This window comes from Eleutherodactylus coqui, chromosome 13 (genome assembly GCF_035609145.1).
Source record: "Eleutherodactylus coqui strain aEleCoq1 chromosome 13, aEleCoq1.hap1, whole genome shotgun sequence".
NCBI classification, from domain to species: Eukaryota; Metazoa; Chordata; class Amphibia; order Anura; family Eleutherodactylidae; genus Eleutherodactylus; species Eleutherodactylus coqui.
In genome coordinates, this window is record NC_089849.1 from 99529981 (window position 1) to 99552439 (window position 22459).

The 22459-nt window shown below is 45.6% G+C and overlaps 1 protein-coding gene across 6 annotated transcripts in view; it reads right to left on the reverse strand.

Moving 5' to 3' along the window:
• The window catches only part of GAS7 (growth arrest specific 7), a 206752-nt gene that overhangs the window by 3498 nt on the left and 180795 nt on the right, over positions 1–22459 (reverse strand). For all 6 annotated transcript variants that reach the window (XM_066587924.1, XM_066587927.1, XM_066587928.1 and 3 more), the window contains 4 exons: positions 21568–21642; positions 2770–2848; positions 2418–2546; positions 1566–1689 (listed from right to left, as the gene is read on the reverse strand). In XM_066587924.1, coding sequence (XP_066444021.1) covers positions 1566–1689; positions 2418–2546; positions 2770–2848; positions 21568–21642 — 407 coding nt within the window. The remainder of the gene's footprint in view (positions 1–1565; positions 1690–2417; positions 2547–2769; positions 2849–21567; positions 21643–22459) is intronic.

Sequence of the window (22459 nt, forward strand, 5' to 3'; positions counted from 1 at the left end):
TTCAGGGTTCTCTTCTCTCTGGTCAGTTTTTGGAGAAGAGAAACTAAGTAAAAAGAAAAAAAAAAATGGATCCATTTATTCCCCACCCCCGCCACTGTTTTCAATGGGGTTAAAAAGACTGAAAGCAAAAAAGTCTTCTGCTGGCTTCCATTCTGTCCGTTTCTATTTTTTTTGGATGGAAAAGTGACTCTGCAGACTGCACGATTTTCCTGTCCAAACTACAAGCGACCCGACAGAAAAGAAGCAAACTGAAGCCTTTCCATTTGATTTCAATTGGGTTTCAAAAAACAGAAAAAAAACATGGATCCGTTTTGTTTTTGGTTTTATTTCAGTTTCTTTACCCCAAAAGCAGGGTGGAGAGGAAAAGAAAAACACAATCTGTGTTTGTATTACGCACCGTAATAGCCCATTGAAATTAATGGGAGTGCATAAAAACAAAGGAAACCTGCGCATTCCCTGCGCGCCAAATCAAATGGGATTTTGTGCCCCCCCCCTTTTACGCCTATGTAAAAACACTGATGGGCAGAAACAGGCAAGGTATCAGCATATTTCAACCCATGAGTACACTGCATATTCATGAGCCAAAATAAGTATAAGGGCGGGTGAAAGCACCCTTAGGGAAAGGCGGGACCCAGGAGAGGATATTGAAGGCGTCCAAGCGGAAATCGGGTATATCGGTCATTTACAGCACTACTAAATTGACAAATGTAAAGCAGAGGAACATCGTGTGACAAGGTGAACGGGCAAGGGTCCACGAACAAAGGTTCCATGACGTCCCTCACGCAGAGAGCAGTCTGTGCATCAGATGGGGCACTGAGGGCCGATTGGCCACAGCTGGTGCTTAGAAGGCATGTGATCAGCTGCCCCAATGCAGGCACAAACTGGAGGGCCTGGGACATTGAACAGTTTGGATTGTGTGCCAAAAGATGGACTGTTTACAATGTGCCGATCCCTCTAGTGGCCACTAGATGGCAATATAAATCAACACTGTAGAATCAGTTATAAGGTATGACATACTCTATTGAGACATGAACTACTTACGATGTGGCTCTGGGGAGGACGTGAACTTTTGCACTTTAATAGCCTCTAAATTACTTGAATCTTTACAAATATTTTGTGTGAATAAGCTCTACTGGTCAGGCTGCTCTCACAGGGAGAAAACGGAGAGGTGTGCGATAACGAAACAGATTGTCCATTTAATGTGGGGTCCATTTGTCCATTTAATGTGGGGTATAGCACAGTTGCTACGGGCCTGGTTGGTACGAGATCTAACAGGACGACAATGGACAAATGTGCTGGGCACACGCTTCCAACATTTATAAGACGTCCTAAAGTTATACCCAATAGATGGGGAACAGGAAAAATGCAAAAACGGACAGTTGTATTAGTATATACCAAGTCATGGCCAGGAATAACGCCACTTGTGAGCAGGTGATTGTCACCTCACCACCTGATGATAGGCAGGAATAGAGGCCTGGTGGTGACCACCCCAGAGCATCATGGTAATGATTAGCTCAGAACCTCAAATGAAGAGATAAGAGCCGTTCATAATACAAGCTCCTCACCTGCTTGCGTTGACTTCCTCCGCGCCTTCTTAATGTCTTCTTCTGTCTTGTTGCTCAGTTTTATTTCAAGTTGTTGTGTTTTCACCTCCAGATCTTTTTGTCTCTCGGCTAAAGCTTTCCGGGCCTGGAGGGAAATATAATGTAGAACGTTACAAGGCCGTACAAGGCCGTACAAGACTCCCAGAAGGAGAAGAAAGGGCCGTATTAAAAGGGATTCCATACAGATTACTACTACTACTACTCTGGATCTTCTGGAGGTCACCAGTCATCACCTTATACTACAGTAACAGCTGTTCCATCTATTACTGCAAACAACCAGCCTCTAGATTGGGGAGGGGGTCAAACTCATTTTCACTCATGACCACATTAGCTTTATGGTTGCCTACAAAGGGCTGATTGTCATTGTCAGACTGTATAGTAATAGTGGCCCCCATAGTAATAAGGCTGCAGCTGTGGTCCAGCAGCAGCGCAGAGTCTTTGACCGCTGACATCTCCCCGCAGCGTCTCTGCTGCGTACGGAATGGTGCATGCAGATATGAGGGGGTGTAGGGACAGGTTAGCACCGCCATGGACCAGAGCTGTAGCTTGGGTTAGGTTGCTGCACAGCCGGTGGGACACAAGATGAGGTGGCGGGCTGGATTCTGCCAGCAGGCCTTCCCTTTGACATGTGTGCTCTATATCATGTCTGAGGGGCTGTCACAGCCCCCCTCCTTTTATTAACTTTATTGAATGTAATATAAAAACTGCCATAAAATGTACGTATCTCTGTTTTGGATGGAGTTCCCTTTATCAGCCTGTATAATAAATATAAGTAGTGAAATTTGGACATATCCCATGGGATTCATGATTTACCTTCTCCACAGAGGCGTATCGGCTGGAGAGCTGCTTCCTTAAGTCCGCTATGTGGTGATCAAACTTTTTCATGTCCTTCTTGAAGTTTTCTCTGAAGTTCAGCAGCGGCTTCTCAACTTCACTTTGTAACTATGTGAATCAATAAGGTGAAGATGAGTCGGTGACCCATAAATACATTCTCATCAATCCCAATTCCCTAGACTGGACAATCCGCTTAATGAGGGTCCACAGCGCCGGTATGGGCACTTTACTGAGAGGTATGCGCTGTATGTAGGGGGAACGGAGTCTCACATGAGGCACCAGTCAGTACATACTGGACCAAAGGCCTAATACATTATTTGACTTTCTTTACCTTTGAGGAAAATTTGAGATGAACTTCGGCCTCATCTGCGAGACTTTTCTTGACCTGAGCCCAAGCTTCACCCAGAGTGCTGCAAAATAAAAAAAAAAAAAGAGAGACCATTGTATTAAAAGAGGTTTTATGGGACTTTTTGGATTGTTTAATATAGGATAAGTCCTCAGTACATGATTGGCAGCATTCCACTACTCGGAAAACCCACCAATCAGCTGATTCCAAGGTGTGCTGTCCCTAATGACAGTGCAAACTTCTTCCTGTACTGTCTGTAGTACAGCAGCCTGGGTTGGTATTGCAGACAGAGGTCCCATTGAATCCAATGGGAGCATTGCCTGCTGTACCGAACCGGGCCACTGCAATGTTGTCAGTGCTATCAGTTTCCAGCGCTGATCACATTGGCAATAGTGCCGGGAAACAGTTGATCCCAGGCAGCCAATCACCTATTGATCTGTCTGGAGGATAGATCATCAATAGGAAAAATCCATATAGTCCCCTTTAAGTTATACTTTATTAAAATTACATTATATGACATTTGCACTGATCTTCCCCATTCTGCTGTTTCTTCTGTGCTGCCCTCAAACCTCCTAGCTTTCTTGTTGGTTCAGGGTCTTTACAACAATGTTCTGCTATGGTGCTGCACTATTTCATACCAATGTATACCAGCCCAACAAAGCCCCAAAGGGCAATTGGGTTGGATGAATGGGGGGCCTATGGAGATGTCTGACATATACATAAGTATGAAAGTTGCCTTAGCTGGTAAGTGGGTGTTTTTGTCAAGCGGATTACATAAAAAAAATAAAGATAAGTTACGGGCAGAAAAGTAGCAAACGAGGTTTAAATGTAGGGTTCTGCACATGGGCAGAGGAAATACTTGTCACCATTACACACTAGATAAGAAACCACTGGGGAACACAGAAATGGAAAAAGACTTGGGGATTTTAGTTAACTGTAAGCTTAACTGAAGCAACCAGTGTCAGGCAGCTGCTGCCAAGGCAAATAGCATCATGGGGCGCATCAAAAGATGTCTAGGGGCGCATGATGAGAGCACTGTTCTTCCTCTTTACAAGTCACTGGTCAGACCACACATGGGATATTGTGGACAGTTTGGGGCAGCGGTACTCAAAAAGAACACATCAGAGCTTGAGCGGGTACAAAAGCGGGCAACTAAAGTAATAAATGGCATGTATGGACTACAATACCCAGAGAGGTTATCAAAATAGGGGTCATTTACTTTAGAAAAAAAGACGTCTGAGGGGGGACCTAATAGCAATGTATAGATATATCAGGGGTCAATACAGAGATCTCTCCTATCATCTACTGCACTGGTCAACACTGAATTTGTTATTGACTTAAAAAAGGTCCTGATCTGCAGTATGTTGGTGTGCGTAACACAAATAGGACCGTGAAAATTTTTTATTGGCTCTTGTTTTGAAGATATTTGATATAGTTCATTTTTTGTGTTTCACCGTGTAAATTTATCCAGTGGGACTGTAACAACATCCTTACAGTTTTAGCCAGACAGCAGCCGTGTGCTTACAGGACCTGTGAGGTCACCATCATGTGATCAGTCACTGCTTCTGAGCTCATTACATCACACCTAACCCCAACATAACCAGTACACCATGTTAACCCCCACATTACCAGTGTACATAACACCTAATCACTAGTGTACCATATAAAGCCCAGTCAGAAAGGTTGAGCAGTTAGAATATTCCAGACTTCGCAGGATACAGTATACGCTACTGTTACATAAAACTGCCATTTTATCCATTTAGTTACAATGCAGAACACTAATGCCTCGAAGGTGTGTTAATACCGTGGACAATTGTTGCTATATTTGTAGCGAAGTGACATTTGCCTTCTCAAGTGAAGGAATATCCTCTTTACTTCGGATGCAAGATTGGCGACCAAGACAAGCCTTGGACCCCGCATATATGCTGTGCTACATGTATAACACAGCTTTCATAGTGGTTGAATGGCAAAAAACCATCAATGCTGTTTGCAGTCCCCATGGTGTGGAGAGAGACAAGCAACCACACAAAAGACCCTGCTTGGTCTGTCCGGTGGGATTATGAAGCAGAAGTAGTCGAGAATACTCTACCCCAACATTCCGTCTGCATTGAGACGAGTTTCATGGGATCTACAAAATATATGCGTTTCTTATGTGGGTAGGATAGCAGAGCAAGGGAATTGCACTACTTGTGGAAGGAATGGACTCGCAGACAAAATGTAGCAGTTGGAGAGAATATCATCCAGCACCCAGCTCTGGTCGAGGCTCACAAAATCCTGCTACAACCCCATCATATCACACTAGGTTTGATGAAGGACTTTGTGAAAGCCATGGACCGGACTTCGCCAGCTTTCTGATACCTTCATAGAAAATTCCCTTGACTCAGTGAGGCAAAGATTAAAGAGGGAGTTATTGTGGGACCTCAGATCAGAGAGCTCCTCAAAGATGATCAATTCAACAACTTGCTACAAGGTGATATGAAACAAGCATGGAATGATGGAATGCTTTTCGCCTAGTGTCTACAAACTATCTCAGAAATGTTAGGGGAGAAAACTACAAGGAACTGGTATAAGACATGCTGATGCAGTATCAGAAACTTGGCTGCAATATGTCTCTAAAGATCCACCTCCTTCATTCCCATCTGGATTTCTTTCCAGAGAACTGTGGTTTGGTTAGTGATGAACATGGCGAACGTTTTCATCAAGATATCGCAAGAATGGAACAAAGATACCAAGGAAAATGGTCCGCCACCATGCTGGCCGACTACTGCCGGACCCTCCGCCACCATGCTGGCCGACTACTGCCGGACCCTCCGCCACCATGCTGGCCGACTACTGCCGGACCCTCCGCCACCATGCTGGCCGACTACTGCCGGACCCTCCGCCACCATGCTGGCCGACTACTGCCGGACACTCCGCCACCATGCTGCTCACAAACAGACGTACACGAGATGGACAAAAGACATCTAAGACCTAGTCTATGACCTGATTACAGGTATTAACCGTAGGCCCATTACTATCGCCATGCATTTCCTGACAAACAATTATTTCAAACAAAAACAATACAGCCAATTTTGCATTTTGTCATATTCGTGTTGACCACGTAAAAATTGATAAGAAATGACAAATTTTATTTGAGCAACATGACTTTTGTAAAATTTTGTTGACCAGTGTTATACCCAGGATTGTAACAAGGGGGCGCTTTAATAAATATGTCTAGATATACGAGACGACAATACATACTTCTTTCCCATCATCTATTATACCCAGGACTGTAATAAGGGGGCATCCTCTAGGTCTAGAGGAAAGAAGGTTTCTACACCAACATAGAACGGGGTTCTTTACTGTAAGAGGAGTCAGACTATAGGACACTCTGCCTGAGGACGTGGTAACGGAAAACTAAAAAAAAACAAAAAATAGAAAATAAAACCACCCGATAATCGGGTTTCCAGTAGTCTCCACGACAGCACCAATTGAGATTGCCTCCTCCTGATAGGAGAGGAACACACAGAGGTTAAAAGCTCCCCCCCCCCTCCCCACTTTCCTCAGTGGATTCTAACGAATTGCCGGAGTAGGAGCTTAAATTAAATTCTTTCCCTAACTGGGGTTTTTTTTTTTTTGAGGGGAAATTATATTCTATAATTTCTTTACTATGTTCTTGGGGGGGGGAGGTACGGGTGCTGTCATGGAGACTCCTGGAAACCTGATTATCAGGTAGGTATAATCCATTTTTTCCCCCAGTCGTCTCCACGACAGCACCAATTGAGACGTACCAACTAAAGTTTATTAGGGTGGGATTGCTGCCGAGAGGACTTTGCGGCCGAAGGCCCTGTCCTCGTCCTGCTGCACTTTTAACCTATAACGTTTAATGAACGTGTGGGGTTTTTTCCAGGCTGCGGCTTTGCTTATCTGCTCGACCGAAGCTGAGCTATGTTCGGCCCATGAGGATGCTACTGCCCTTGTAGAATGGGCTTTAAGAGCTAAAGGGATTTCCTTCCCAAGGGCTTTATAGGACTCTATGATGGCCAGGCGGATCCACCTGGCTATGGAGTTTTTTGCCACTTTGTTCCCTTTATTTGGGCCACTTAACTGGATGAACAAGTTGTCGTCCCGCCTCCAGTGGCTCGTTGTATCTATGTAGCCTAGGACTGCTCTCCTAACGTCCAGGCAGCTTAGGGTTTTTTCTTCCTCGTTTTTAGGTTTACTAAAAAATGAGGGCATTATTATGTCTTGGGACCTATGAAAATGTGATACCACCTTTGGCATGAAGGCAGGGTCCGTTTTAAATACTAATTTGGTGTCCGAGATTTTTAGGAATGGGTGGCGAATGGACAAAGCCTGAAGCTCGCTAACCCGCCTTGCGGACGTGATGGCTACTAGGAAAACGGTCTTGATCGTAAGCATTTTTATCGGTAGTGCTTCGATCGGCTCGAATGGTTCCGCTGTCATGGCCCTTAGGGCCCAATTAAGGTTCCAGTCTGGAACAAGGTTTATGGGTCTAGGTCGTAATCTAGCTGCTGCTGTCAGGAACCTGTTGACCCATCTATTGTCCACAAACTGTGTCGCATATGGCGCTAAGGGCTGCGACCTGGACCTTCAGGGTACTTGGAGAGAGGCCCATCTGTAGGCCCTCCTGCAAGAACTCTAAGATCAAAGGGATGTCCGGGATAGAATCCCCAGAATCCCTTTCTTGTCTCTATGAGGAAAACCTTCTCCAAACCTTCTGGTAGATAAGGTGGGTCGTCTTTTTTCTGCTGGACATTAACGTTTCTACCACTCTCTCTGAGAATCCCTTCCCCCTTAGTGAGGATTCCTCAAGAGCCATGCTGTTAATTGGAGTCTGTCTAAGCCCGGGTGGTTCAGTGGCCCCTGTGATAGCAGATCTGTCCAGGTAGGAAAGGTGACTGGGTCCTGGACGCTCAACGTTGTCAGAAGACCAAACCAACTTCTCTTGGGCCAGAAGGGGGTCACCAGGATTAGCGTGCATACCTGGGTTCTGAAATGTTGTAAGACTCTGGGGATCAGCGGTATCGGAGGAAAAGCGTACGGCAGCCCGTCTCCCCAATCCTGGCCTAGGGCGTCTATTGCTGTAGGACGATCTCCTGGCCGGAGGGAGAAGAAATTGCCTACTTTGGCGTTCTCCCTGGTTGCAAACAGGTCCAATTGTGGGATCCCCCACCGGTTGGTCAGGGTTCTGAATGCCTCCAGGGAGAGAGACCATTCTCCTGGGTCTATTTGCCTCCTGCTGAGAAAATCCACTTTTTGGTTTAGCGTCCCCTTTAAGTGTGTTGCCGTGATCGAAAGGATCCGGGCCCTCTGCCCAGTGGAAAATTTTCTGCGAAATGCTTTGCAGGGCAGGAGACCTTGTGCCCCCCTGGTGCCGAATATGGGTGACCGTGGTGGTATTGTCCGACAGTATCTTTATATGCTGGTTCCATAGCGAGTTTCCTAACTGCTGTAGGACCCGCCATACGGCCTGTAGCGCTCTGTAATTGGAGGATTGTTCTTTTATCCTTTGAGACCACGGGCCCTGAAAGAACTGGTTCCCCACATGCGCTCCCCATCCCCAGGCGCTTGCGTCCGTTGTGATGTGCGTGGCTGTGTTTTGTAGCCAATGAACCCCTTTCTGCAGGTTCGCTGGGTATGTCCACCAACGCAGGGATGTTTTCACTGTGTTTGGGATATACATTTTTGTCCCTAGCGAGGACTGCTTTTTGTCCCACGTGGATAGGATGGAGGCATGCAGAGCTCTGGTGTGAGCCTGGGCCCATGCTACTCCGGGAATGCATGACGTCAGGCTTCCCAGGAGAGACATGGCTTCTCGAATTGTGCATGATCGTTTCTGTAGGAAGGATTTGACCAGCCTTCGGATTTTTTGTATTTTTTTCCTCGGGCAGGCAGGAGCATTGTGATTCTGAGTTGAGTGTTATGCCAAGAAACGTCTTCTTCCTGTCGGGGTCTAAGCTGGATTTTTCCCAGTTTATGATCCATCCTAGAGACTGGAGGAGTTCTAGCACTATCTCTAGGTGTTTCGTTAGTAGTTTCCTGGACTCTGCTATTATCAAAATATCGTCCAGGTAGGATATTATTAGGATCGACTTTTTCCTCAGGTAGGCGGCTACCTCTGCCATAATTTTGGTAAAAATTCTGGGTGCTGAGGAGATCCCGAAAGGCAGGCATCTGAATTGGTGCTGCTCTATTCCTTTGCCCATATCCACTGCGAACCTTAGGTATCTTTGGGACCCCTCGTGGATCGGTACGTGGAAATAAGCGTCCTTCAAATTGATGAATGCCATGTAGGCCCCTTTGGGAATCAACTTTATCGTTGAGGAGATGGACTCCATTTTGAATTTTCTGTACTTGACGCAGGTGTTCAGAGGTTTCAGATTCACTATCATCCGCTGTTTCCAGCAGGGTTTTCTTACTAGGAAGAGCCTGGAATAATGGCCCTGGGTTTCCTCGTTTCGTGGTACGGGGGATATTGCGTTTAGATGTTGCAGGTCCCGAATGCTTTGCCTTAGTAAGTGTAACTGTTTGGAGCCTCCCGTGTAACGAATTTCCTTCTGGGGAGGGACACCAGTTCTATCCGGTATCCCTGCTGTAAGATTTTTGTGGATCAATGGGCCGCAATTTGCGAAGGCCCATGGATCCCAAAGTTCCCCAGCCTTGCCCCTACGGAGCTGGCGTCAGGGTCTCTGCTTGGGCTCCCCCTGGTGGGGGTTAAAGAGGATATTTCTTCCTCTGCCCCCCTTGGGGTTACTCCAGCGGCCTGTCTTGCCCTTGCCTCGGTAGGCCTCGGGCTGTTGCACTGGGGTTCAGAAGAAGGTCTTCCCTCTCTGCGGCTTTTCTTCCGGGAATCCCCTCTTTATGTCGGCCGCCTTCTCCAGGATCTTGTCTAGGCCTGGTCCGAACAAAAACTGACCGTAGAACGGGAGGGCGCATAGCTTATTTTTAGAGGCTAGGTCGCCTGACCACGATTTCAGCCATAACACTCTTCTGGCTGAGTTAGATCGGGCTGTAGCTTTTGCCGAGAGTTTAACCATTTCAGCCGCGGCATCCGCTAGGAAATTTGTTGCCATACGCAGGATAGGAAGAGAATTTAAGATCTGTTCTCTCGGCGTCTTATTGGTTAGGTGTAGCTCCAGCTGTTCTAGCCATACCCCCAGAGTGCGTGCCACGCAAGTGGCTGCGATCCCTGGCCTAAGCATGTTTGCCGCTGCCTCCCATGATTTTTTTTAGAAGGCCTTTAGCTTTGCGATCCATGGGATCTTTTAATTGTGCGGCGTCCTCAAAGGGCAGGCTCGTCCTCCTAGCTACTTTGGCCACTGGGACGTCTACCTTGGGTACCTCCTCCCAGCTTACGCAAACTTCCTCCTCGAATGGGTACCTTCTTTTTACACCTCCAGCGGAGAAGGAACCTGCGTCTGGTTTCTTCCACTCCTTTTGGATAATTTTAATGATATTTTTGTGGACAGGGAAGGTATGTTTACGCCTCTCCCCTAGTCCCCCAAATATCTCATCTTGTAAAGGTACGTGGTTCTCTGGGCTCTTCCATTTTTAGTGTAGCCCTGACTGACTTAATCAATTCCGTTAAGTTGTCCTGATGGAAAAGGTATCTTTTGTAGTCCTCATCGTCTGAGGACTCCTCGGCCGCCTGTTCCTCTTGCTCCGATCCGATAGAACTCTCGGAGTCGGAAGGCTCATCGGGAACATACGCCCTTTTCTGGCGTTTAGCTGGCGGCGCCAGCTGTGACGTTAGGAAGCTGGTGAAAGAAGAGGTTAGATCAGCCCTAACGTCCTCCATGAATCCCCCCCGATTCCTCTTTGACTAGCCTAGCTACGCACGCCTTGCCTAGAGGCCTCTGGTACGTAGCTGGCAGTCTTGTCCCGCACTCCACGCATTTTTTGAGTTTTGTTCTGGGGGGGGGGGGGGGGGATGTCTTTTTTATCCCCCTGACAAAAAAGGGAAAGTATTTTTTGCGGGTAAATATGCTATTTTTCCATACACAATACACTGGATTTTGCATTTGTATTGTTTGCCACACTGGCTACTTACGGCCGCTGAGGCTGAGGTTTCAGCTATCTCTGGGGCTGGAGCAGTCATTACTGTACCGGTGCTGCAGACACCCTGTGACCTGTAGTGCTGGTCCACCTTCTGGCTTCTCTCAGGTTCCTTTATTTTAAATTTTCGCGCTCCTGCGCTAAGCCCTGCCCCCTCCATGCGCCTCCTGGTGTGGCCGCGATGATGTCATTGCGCTGGAGACGTGCGCCGCAGGAGGAACCTGGCCCGGGGGTTACCACCCCATGTGGCGTCCCGAGAGTCGTCTGGCTAGGAAGGGAGGACAGGCTGACCCACTGCCCTCCGATCCGCCAGTGAGTAGCTTCTGGCTGGTTTCTCCACCAGCCCCTCTCAGAGATCCTGCCTCCTGGCAGGACAGGAAAACACTGAGGAAAGTGGGGAAGGGGGGGGGAGCTTTTAACCTCTCAGTATGTTCCTCTCCTATCAGGAGGCGGCAATCTCAATTGGTGCTGTCTTGGAGACGACTGGGGAAATAGTAGTTCAAGAGGGGCCTGGACGCCTTTGTTGAGAGATACAATATTATAGGTTATAATCATCAATAACTTCCCAAGTGTTGTGATCCGGAAATTATTCCGATTACCGGATTGGAGTCAGGAAGGAATTTTTTCTCCCTTCAATAGGGAAAATTAACTTATTTCATTGGGGGTTTTTGCCTTCCTCTGGATCAACATTAGGGGTTAATAGGTTGAACTGGATGGACATATTTTTTTTCGGTCTTCCATACTATGTCGGAACGGAATACCAGACACCTCAGTTTAGAGGTCATAATACACTGACCCCTGATGCATCAGCATTCTGGGCAATTTATCTCAATTTTACATCAGATCGATTAATAACCCACGAGGAAACAAGCTGCAGGGACTGCTTAGAAAGTGAAAAACGGAACCAAGTCTTCCCTTTGCACGGCCAATAGTGGCCAACTAAGGAGCTCTGTAAAAGGCCAGGTAGAAGAGATTGGGCTTGTCTACTTGGCCTTTTTCACAGGCTGGTTCAGACTATGGTAGACGACTGGTTGTCCGTATGGTTGTTAGATCTCTAACAGAGTTTCACCAATGCTGGTAGCACATCGGCCGTTCACACCAGAGGATGAACACCAGCAATGGTTTAAAGCATGAAAGTTGCAATTACTCGACGGATGAGCATTTGTGTGTGATGATCAGGCAAACCAATGTGATTATGAATGTTCTGGCCTTAAAGGGGTTTTCCGGGGACATAATGTTCTGTCAGTCTTTGCTAAACTTGCAGTAGTAAAAAACAGATTTCCTATTCCTCCTTGTTACTCCGCCGCTGCCGTCTCGCTGGCTGTCTGGTTCCTGCTGAACCTCCCTTGCTAGGGGGGAGCAAAGACAACCCAACACTGGGTCACGTGGTCGCCACAGCTATTCACCAGCTGAAAGGAGGCGGTGATTGGCTATAGCGGTCACATGGGCCTTTTGTCAGGGATGTCATCACCAGCTTCTTGTATCTGGCAGTGAAGACCAATGGGGATCGGAGATCCGGCGGAGCGCAGAATGGCAAGATGTAAGCTGTTATTTTACTAGAGCAGGTTTAGCAAAATTCTACAGATTATATTATATCTCGGGATAACCCCTTTAAGAATGCAGCAGGTTTGGATGTGACTGGAGTATAAAGCATGGTGTAACCGCTGTTGGTAGAGTGAAGTTGCCCAGCTGATGTCTATGGTGAGTACTTCTACCAGGGGGCAGATCCCTTTAATAAATGACTGAATTACATTGTAACCTGTGTGTGTTGTGCAGAATTAGTCATCTTCCCTGGATTTATCAAACAAATGAAAGCTTCTAATGCCATTTTACAAGCTTCTATTCCATCCATCATCCCGGGCACAGCGGGTTCATGAATATGGATAAGGCCCGCAGCCTCTTAATCTGCCCCATTAATAATACATTCTGAATGGAGGGGCCTTCATTCTTCTGAATTATGGACTATTAACCTCAATAAATTCGGTCCTGCATAAACATCTGAGGGACGGCAACACCAAAGATTCAACAAGCTAGAGACAGGCTAAGAAAGTAGTCTATAAAGCCAACGAGGTAGAGCCGGACAGAGGGGAGGGCTGCTGGAAGTTGGCAATAAATCCCCAATATCCAATAATTAAAGGAGGAGGAAGGATGCAAAAATACAGAACCGAATCGGGACTAATGCAGTCCTGCCAGACTCAGGCACATACTCCAAACTTAGTGAGGGAGTTACATAGGGCACCTACTACACCACTAGGACACCAAGGATAATATTAGACCACTGAGCCCCCAGGCATCAGGTGCAGCTACCTCTGCACTGCCTATGGCCACTTCCCTTCACCAGGGGTATTATTAGAGCACTAAACACGAGGCATATTACACCACTAGACACGAGGGATGAACATAATTGTTGGCTGGGTATACACTGAACTATAATGTGTTTATCCTTCATTTCATGCAGGCATGAACATAATCGTTCATTAATACCGATCATTCAGTCGTTCTCCTAGACTTCTACAGAATGTGAACGACTGAACGATTTAGGGAGCGAACAAGCAAACTACTTGCCCGTATAAACAGGCTGCATGAGCAAACGAGCTAATTCTATCATTCAAACGAGCGAACAATGTCAAATAGATGTAAAAGCCCCTTAAATGTAATGCTAGTGTATAGGTTGTTATGGATATGGTGATACCTTTTTTTTATGGTTTTCAATATTTAAAGCATTATGTAGCACATTTTTTCCCCTGTGAAACACACATAGATGTTATAATCAGCAATGACTGCAGCATCTGCGGGGTTAAACAATTTACAGCAGTGATTAGATGAGCTAATGCACATCTCACTCCTTTTCTGGAGGAAAAAAACCCTCAAATATGACAATAAGAGAGCAAATATGGTCCTTGATTGATAATACAGGTGATAACATGAACAAAACTCAAGGACAGAACAAAGGAGAATCACAGATCCTTCTCTGCTGCAAGCTCTACCCCCGGTGCCCACCTCTGTTCTGCACCCAGACTAGCATGAAAGCTGCAAATTCTATATTTTAAACCACCTCCGGTTCTATCAGTGCTACAGACCAGCTTTTTAAAATGAGACCAAAAGCATGTCAGTAGTTCTGATAGAACTGGAGCTACAGCTGTTGAAATGCCACAAACTTTGTTCGTCCAACTGTAGTTTTTATATTGAACAAACAGAGCTTGGGGTAATTGGAGCCGCTTCCACCCTGTCTATAGCCTCCAACATCCTGTAAGCAGTGCATGATGGGAGGACAGGAATGGAAGTACTGTGCTGTATTGGTCATGTGCAGCTCAGAGTACAGGAAGGTCCAGTCTGTCGGCTTCAGCAGGTTCTCAGTGAGGGAGGTTGGTGCTGGTAAGTTGTAGGACCTGTGAGCTGGGGGCGGAGCTACAACCAGTAGTAACAAAGTGGCAGATTGGCGGCTGCAGAGGATGCAGAGGAGGGTCTACAGCAGCAGATATAAGGTACAAGGTTGTTACTACTTAGCTATACTTCCTAGATTTCAGCATTTTCAGAATTTCCATTTTGTGCCAGGAAAACCCCTACAGCACCGGACATGTAATAGTAGATCATCTGACACCAAGGATGGTATCGCAGCACTGAAGTTAACCTCAGGATCCTGAGATTGGAATAGGGTTTTAAATTTTATGGCTAAAACTGGAAACCAACCAGTGCCAAATCCTATGGCCCTAATCAATAACTCCTAGCTGTGCGCATTAGGACAATGGCGAGGTTCCTGATGCATGGATTTCTATATGCAGAAGGAGTTAATGGCTTCTAGCAGGCTTTGTTCCTACATTATCATGCTGTGAGGATGTAATTCTCTGGGTCGTATTATTTATTTTCCTCTGATCCCCTGTTCTGCTAAGGGGAATTATTCATGGAGATTAACTCAATAAAGGACCAAGCAGCATAACTATACGGCACTTGGTGGGGGCTTTCATCCCGGCCCGATAGTAAAATATACCATCTAGCAGGAGCAGGTCAGCTTCTCGTTTGTCGGTGACAGCCAAGGACCTGGAGTTGAAGGCAGTAGCAGTTTTTAACCTCCCTTGCAGACTACATAGCACTCAATGAGAACTTTGTGAATTGACCAAGAGGCCTTATACAGAGGTTAAAAAAAAAGGTAAGAAAAATCTATATTAGAATACAGTTTTAAAAAAAAAACAAAAAAAAAACACTCCACAGCTGACACCAACCTAAACCATTGCCATATCCACCCGATAATCAAAGGCTACACATTATAAAAATCCATTCCTCCTGCATAGTTTTTAAAATTGGTATATTCACGCTAAAATAAAAACAAACAAACAAAAAAAACTACAGAAAAAAATATAGGGCAAACTTTTCAGATAGGGGGGGACCCCTACTTGTACTGAGGCCACCGTGGGGGGACCCTACTCCTACTGTAGACACAGTAGGGGTCACCATTACTACTCGGGCCAGTGGAGGGGACATTATTACTACTGGAACCACTCTGCACGTGGCAGCATACCCCAAGTTGACTTTAGGTATGTTTACACGAGGCGGAAATGCTGCAAAATGTCAACAGAAATCTCTGCAGCAAAGTCTGCAACATTTCTGCATCCAAAAAACTTAAAATCTGAACCATTGGTGCGAATTCTGACTGTAAAATCAGCCGTATTCCCGCAGGTGATTTCATACTATGCGGCGCTCCCCCTCACTCCTCCTCAGTAGGCTTATTGCTGTCAGCGCCTACAAGCTTCCGGTTCCCAAGCGGTATGGTCCGGTGAGGCCACTGCAGGCCTCTGGGAACCAGAAGTCGGAGATCGCAGACAGCAGGAAGCCTTTGGGGTGGTAAGGGGGAGCGTCGCATAGTATGAAATCAGTTGCAGGTACACAGCTGATTTCAAGGACAAATTCACACCAATGGTACAGATTTGGACAGGTTTTTTGGATGCAGAAATGCTGCAGAATTTGCGCCGTCTTTTTTAAAATGGCACTGTCCATTTTATAACGGCGGAGGTAAAAATCCTACATCGTGATAAGCCCCTGCCCTTGAACACACCCCTTTAACCCGCTTAGACCCTGTGAAAATCTGGTCACCTTACATAGCATAGTGAAAGAGGCTGCAGCGTGGTGATGGGTGCAGTAATCACACAAAGCCACTAGAGGGCGGAGCAGGACAATAAATACCGCAATGACAGCAATGACATATATACTACAGATAAAACAGAGACCTCCCATGTACAAGGCAGGACAGCAGTCCCTACTGCCAGCACCAGACCTACAGCCGTACACAGATAGATGGACCTTAACCGTCATCACACAGAGCAGTAGCGATGTCACTAGCCCCAAATATCTGCCTGGAGGGCATATATTTAACGCTTTAACACCACAGACTAGTTTGGTACTTAGAATCAATAATTTGGGGGGATTTTCAGCTCCCCTTTTCAAAAGCCATAACGTTGTAATTTTCCCGTTGCCATGGTCACAAGGGCTTGTTCGTTGTACAGTGAGCTATCATTTTTATTGGCACCATTGTGCGGTATATGAGATGTAATTTACAACTTATTTTTGAGGGGGCAGAGTGAACGTTTTGCCATCTTTTTCATTCTACAGGGTTCATTAAGGAACACAAGTAACATAACCGCTTTATTCGGCCGCTTGCTTCGATTAGGTCGATACTTAAATGATCGAGTTATTACGTTTTCCCGCTTTTGAACAATAAAATCCCCTTTAGCATTGCTAAATTCAAAGAGCCAAAACCTATTAACGCAGCTGTGTGAGGGCTTGTAAGGGTTCTTCGTGTCACTGAGCTCTTTTTATTGCTATCATTTTGGGTACATATGACTTTTTGATCTCATTGCATTTTTTTTGAGGCAAAATGAACAGGAAAAATCACTTTGCGGCGATACAAAACATGCATTACTTTAAATACAGCCCCCCCCTTCCGAAAAAAGGAAGAGTGCACAAAAAAGTTGTTTTATTTCACATGGACATAAAAAAAAAAAAAAAAAATTAAAAACAGACTTGAGCCAGCAATCTTAGTATTGCGCAAATGCACTGCAGTACTTTGGTGTTGCACTGTATTATCTCTTTTCTTTTAATACACCAGGCCATTTTCTGGCATCTAGTTGCCATGGTAATTCAGTGGCCTTCTAGGATTGGATGGCGGATGACATCACATCACAGAGAGCTCACACTCTTGTTAACCCCTTTCATGCCAAAATCAATTTTGAATGCAACATGTAAGCAGTTCACTGCAATACCTGCCGTGGCAGCGGGATCTCAGCTGTCAGTTACAGCCAGCCCCTAACCCAGCTTAATCTACATGCCTTCAGGCTGCTTTCATACAGGCTACAAAATCACATATATGTGAATCCCGTGATTTCCAATGGGTTCCTTCACATTAGCGATGTTTTCTTTGATGCTATGTTGCAAGAATAAAAACATGCCACGATTTGCGCTGTTTTGTAGCCCGTGTTTCCCTATAGAGCCTCCTTGTTTATCACATCACATGTACTTGCAATTTTCGTGCAATGCGATACATTTTTAACATTACAAAATCTCGTGTACAAAGCTGTAATATTGCAGGATTTTCTAGCAGGGATATCGCTAACGTTCCCGTGTGAGAGGCACCTCACTCCAATGACATCCATCTACATCATGGGACAGGTAGGGGTTAATGCGGTAAATGAAGCAGCACTGCCTTCATACAAACAAGTCCCAGAAACATAACTACGATCTGATCTATGAAAATGCCAACACAACCAAGAAGAGCGCCACCTGGTGATGACAAAAGCACAACAGAGTTCACATGGTTACAACAAACTCCAACACGTTTCAAACACACCAAAGAATGCTTAGCTGCATATAAAACGTGTAGGAATGTTTATTGTAGCCATGGGAACTATCATGCTTTGTAAAAAGTTTTCATAATAAAGAAGGAGTTTTACGTAAGAGCGGGAGCTGGAGTTTTATGTTTTTCAGAGAATCTGGAAGTCTGAGAAAAGATCTGCGTATTATGAATTTATACATGAAGTACAGAAAGCTGAGCGGGCTGCTACACTCAGTAATAAGGAAAAACTACCTAAAGACATCCAATACAGTCCAACTAAAGTCAACAGCTGACTGACTGCATGTCCATGAGACCAAAAACACCTTATACTATAGGGACAGTAGCCCATCTATTACTGACAACCAGCCCCCTATATCATGTCTGAGGGGTTGTCACAGCCCCCCCCCCCCCCCGCCCCCTTATACTGACATCACTGGGTATAATATAATATAATTACACTGATCAGACATGACATCCACACACCTTATACTATAGTGACAGTATCCCATCTATTACTGACAACCAGCCCCCTATATCATGTCTGAGGGGTTGTCACAGCCCCCCCCCCCCCCGCCCCCTTATACTGACATCACTGGGTATAATATAATATAATTACACTGATCAGACATGACATCCACACACCTTATACTATAGTGACAGTATCCCATCTATTACTGACAACCAGCCCCCTATATCATGTCTGAGGGGTTGTCACAGCCCCCCCCCCCCCCCCCGCCCCCTTATACTGACATCACTGGGTATAATATAATATAATTACACTGATCAGACATGACATCCACACACCTTATACTATAGTGACAGTATCCCATCTATTACTGACAACCAGCCCCTATATCATGTCTGAGGGGTTGTCACAGCCCCCCCCCCCTTATACTGACATCACTGGTATAATATAATATAATTACACTGATCAGACATGACATCCACACACCTTATACTATAGTGACAGTATCCCATCTATTACTGACAACCAGCCCCTATATCATGTCTGAGGGGTTGTCACAGCCCCCCCCCCTTATACTGACATCACTGGTATAATATAATTACACTGATCAGACATGACATCCACACACCTTATACTATAGTGACAGTATCCCATCTATTACTGACAACCAGCCCCTATATCATGTCTGAGGGGTTGTCAGAGCCCCCCTCCCCCCTCATACTGACATCACTTGTATAATATAATTACACTGATCAGACATGACATCCACACACCTTATACTATAGTGACAGTATCCCATCTATTACTACTGACAACCAGCCCCTATATCATGTCTGAGGGGTTGTCACAGCCCCCCCCCTTATACTGACATCACTGGGTATAATATAATATAATTACACTGATCAGACATGACATCCACACACCTTATACTATAGTGACAGTATCCCATCTATTACTGACAACCAGCCCCTATATCATGTCTGAGGGGTTGTCACAGCCCCCTCCCCCCTTATACTGACATCACTGGGTATAATATAATTACACTGATCAGACATGACATCCACACACCTTATACTATAGTGACAGTATCTCATCTATTACTGACAACCAGCCCCCTATATCATGTCGGAGGGGTTGTCACAGCCCCCCCCCCCCCCTTATACTGACATCACTGGTATAATATAATATAATTACACTGATCAGACATGACATCCACACACCTTATACTATAGTGACAGTATCCCATCTATTAGTGACAACCAGCCCCCTATATCATGTCTGAGGGGTTGTCACAGCCCCCCCCTTATACTGACATCACTGGTATAATATAATATAATTACACTGATCAGACATGACATCCACACACCTTATACTATAGTGACAGTATCCCATCTTATACTGACAACCGGCCCCTATATCATGTCTGAGGGGTTGTCACAGCCCCCCCCCCCCCTTATACTGACATCACTGGGTATAATATAATATAATTACACTGATCAGACATGACATCCACACACCTTATACTATAGTGACAGTATCCCATCTATTACTGACAACCAGCCCCTATATCATGTCTGAGGGGTTGTCACAGCACCCCCCCCCCTATACTGACATCACTGGTATAATATAATTACACTGATCAGACATGACATCCACACACCTTATACTATAGTGACAGTATCCCATCTATTACTGAAAACCAGCCCCTATATCATGTCTGAGGGGTTGTCACAGCCCCCCCCCCCCTTATACTGACATCACAGGGTATAATATAATATAATTACACTGATCAGACATGACATCCACACACCTTATACTATAGTGACAGTATCCCATCTATTACTGACAACCAGCCCCTATATCATGTCTGAGGGGTTGTCACAGCCCCCCCCCCCCCCTTATACTGACATCACTGGGTATAATATAATTACACTGATCAGATATGACATCCACACACCTTATACTATAGTGACAGTATCCCATCTATTACTGACAACCAGCCCCTATATCATGTCTGAGGGGTTGTCACAGCCCCCCCCCCCCTTATACTGACATCACTGGGTATAATATAATATAATTACACTGATCAGACATGACATCCACACACCTTATACTATAGTGACAGTATCCCATCTATTACTGACAACCAGCCCCTATATCATGTCTGAGGGGTCGTCACAGCCCCCCCCCCCCTTATACTGACATCACTAGATATAATATAATTACACTGATCAGACATGACATCCACACACCTTATACTATAGTGACAGTATCCCATCTATTACTGACAACCAGCCCCTATATCATGTCTGAGGGGTTGTCACAGCCCCCCCCCCCCCCTTATACTGACATCACTGGTATAATATAATATAATTACACTGATCAGACATGACATCCACACACCTTATACTATAGTGACAGTATCCCATCTATTACTGACAACCAGCCCCTATATCATGTCTGAGGGGTTGTCACAGCCCCCCCCCCTTATACTGACATCACTAGATATAATATAATTACACTGATCAGACATGACATCCACACACCTTATACTATAGTGACAGTATCCCATCTATTACTGACAACCAGCCCCTATATCATGTCTGAGGGGTTGTCACAGCCCCCCCCCCCCTTATACTGACATCACTGGTATAATATAATATAATTATACTGATCAGACATGACATCCACACACCTTATACTGTAGTGACAGTATCCCATCTATTACTGACAACCAGCCCCTATATCATGTCTGAGGGGTTGTCAGAGCCCCCACCCCCCCCTTATACTGACATCACTGGGTATAATATAATTATACTGATCAGACATGACATCCACACACCTTATACTATAGTGACAGTATCCCATCTATTACTGACACACAGCCCCTATATCATGTCTGAGGGGTTGTCACAGCCCCCCCCCCCCCTTATACTGACATCACTGGTATAATATAATTACACTGATCAGACATGACATCCACACACCTTATACTATAGTGACAGTATCCCATCTATTACTGACAACCAGCCCCTATATCATGTCTGAGGGGTTGTCACAGCCCCCCCCCCCCCCCCTTATACTGACATCACTGGGTATAATATAATTACACTGATCAGACATGACATCCACACACCTTATACTATAGTGACAGTATCCCATCTATTACTGACAACCAGCCCCTATATCATGTCTGAGGGGTTGTCACAGCCCCCCCCCCCCCCCCTTATACTGACATCACTGGGTATAATATAATTACACTGATCAGACATGACACCCACACACCTTATACTATAGTGACAGTATCCCATCTATTACTGACAACCAGCCCCTATATCATGTCTGAGGGGTTGTCACAGCCCTGCACTTGTTTATATATTACTAAAGCACAATAGGATCTTGCTTACGGAGGCCTCATCATTGAGAGGCATCTTACCCTTCTTCTTGTGATGCCAGGGAATTCTGTGACAGTTTTGCCAAGTTTTTTGCATATTCCTCCTCAATTTTGATCCTGAAAAAGAGTGAAATTTGGACATTTCAATAAAGCATCATCCCCTCACCGGAGACACATGATGAGATGCGCGCTAAGGGGTCACTTCTTCATGCTTATATATATATGGGGATTCCCTTTAAAATGCTCAGATTGGAGGGGGGGGGGGGGTTTAGAAGGGGCAATTCTGTTTTGCACAATTTCTGTGTGTTGTCAGATGAAAGGTCCCCGTTATTTTAGATGGGTTCCTTAACACAAGCAGATTTTCTCTTGCAGCGACACAGCGAGATAGAAAAATAGCAGTGGGTCCTATTTTTGTGGGATTCTGTCCAGAAACGGAAGTGGCATCATCTGACTAGCGTCTCAGCACCCGCTAGAGGCTGCCGTGCCGGGGTGCACAGACAGCAATCAAGTATTCCAAAATGAGGGTGAGACATGCAGCTACTAAGATAAGCTGCAGCTACGCTGCCAACTCTTGGTCAGACTCATTGCCAACGCATCCTTAAAAAAACAAAAAACTCGTGGAATAGACCTGACCGAGGAACTATCTGGGTGGCGTTCTATAGTTTGTCTATTTGCAAAACTGTGCTCAAGTATAACCAGATGCAGAGGCGCAAGAGAAGGTCCCGCCCCCGCTTAGATGAGCTCCTCCGCCATCCCAGGCAGCTGCTCGCTGTTCCTTCTCCAGACACCTCAGAATATTAAAGGGGGACGTTACCAAGCATGGTCTCTGGACGTAGGGGAGCTATGGTGGTAAACATGTCCCCCAGGGAGAAGCATTTTGATGAGGCTCTTCAGGGGTGTTCCTACAATGTAGGTGACCACACGGTCCCGGCAT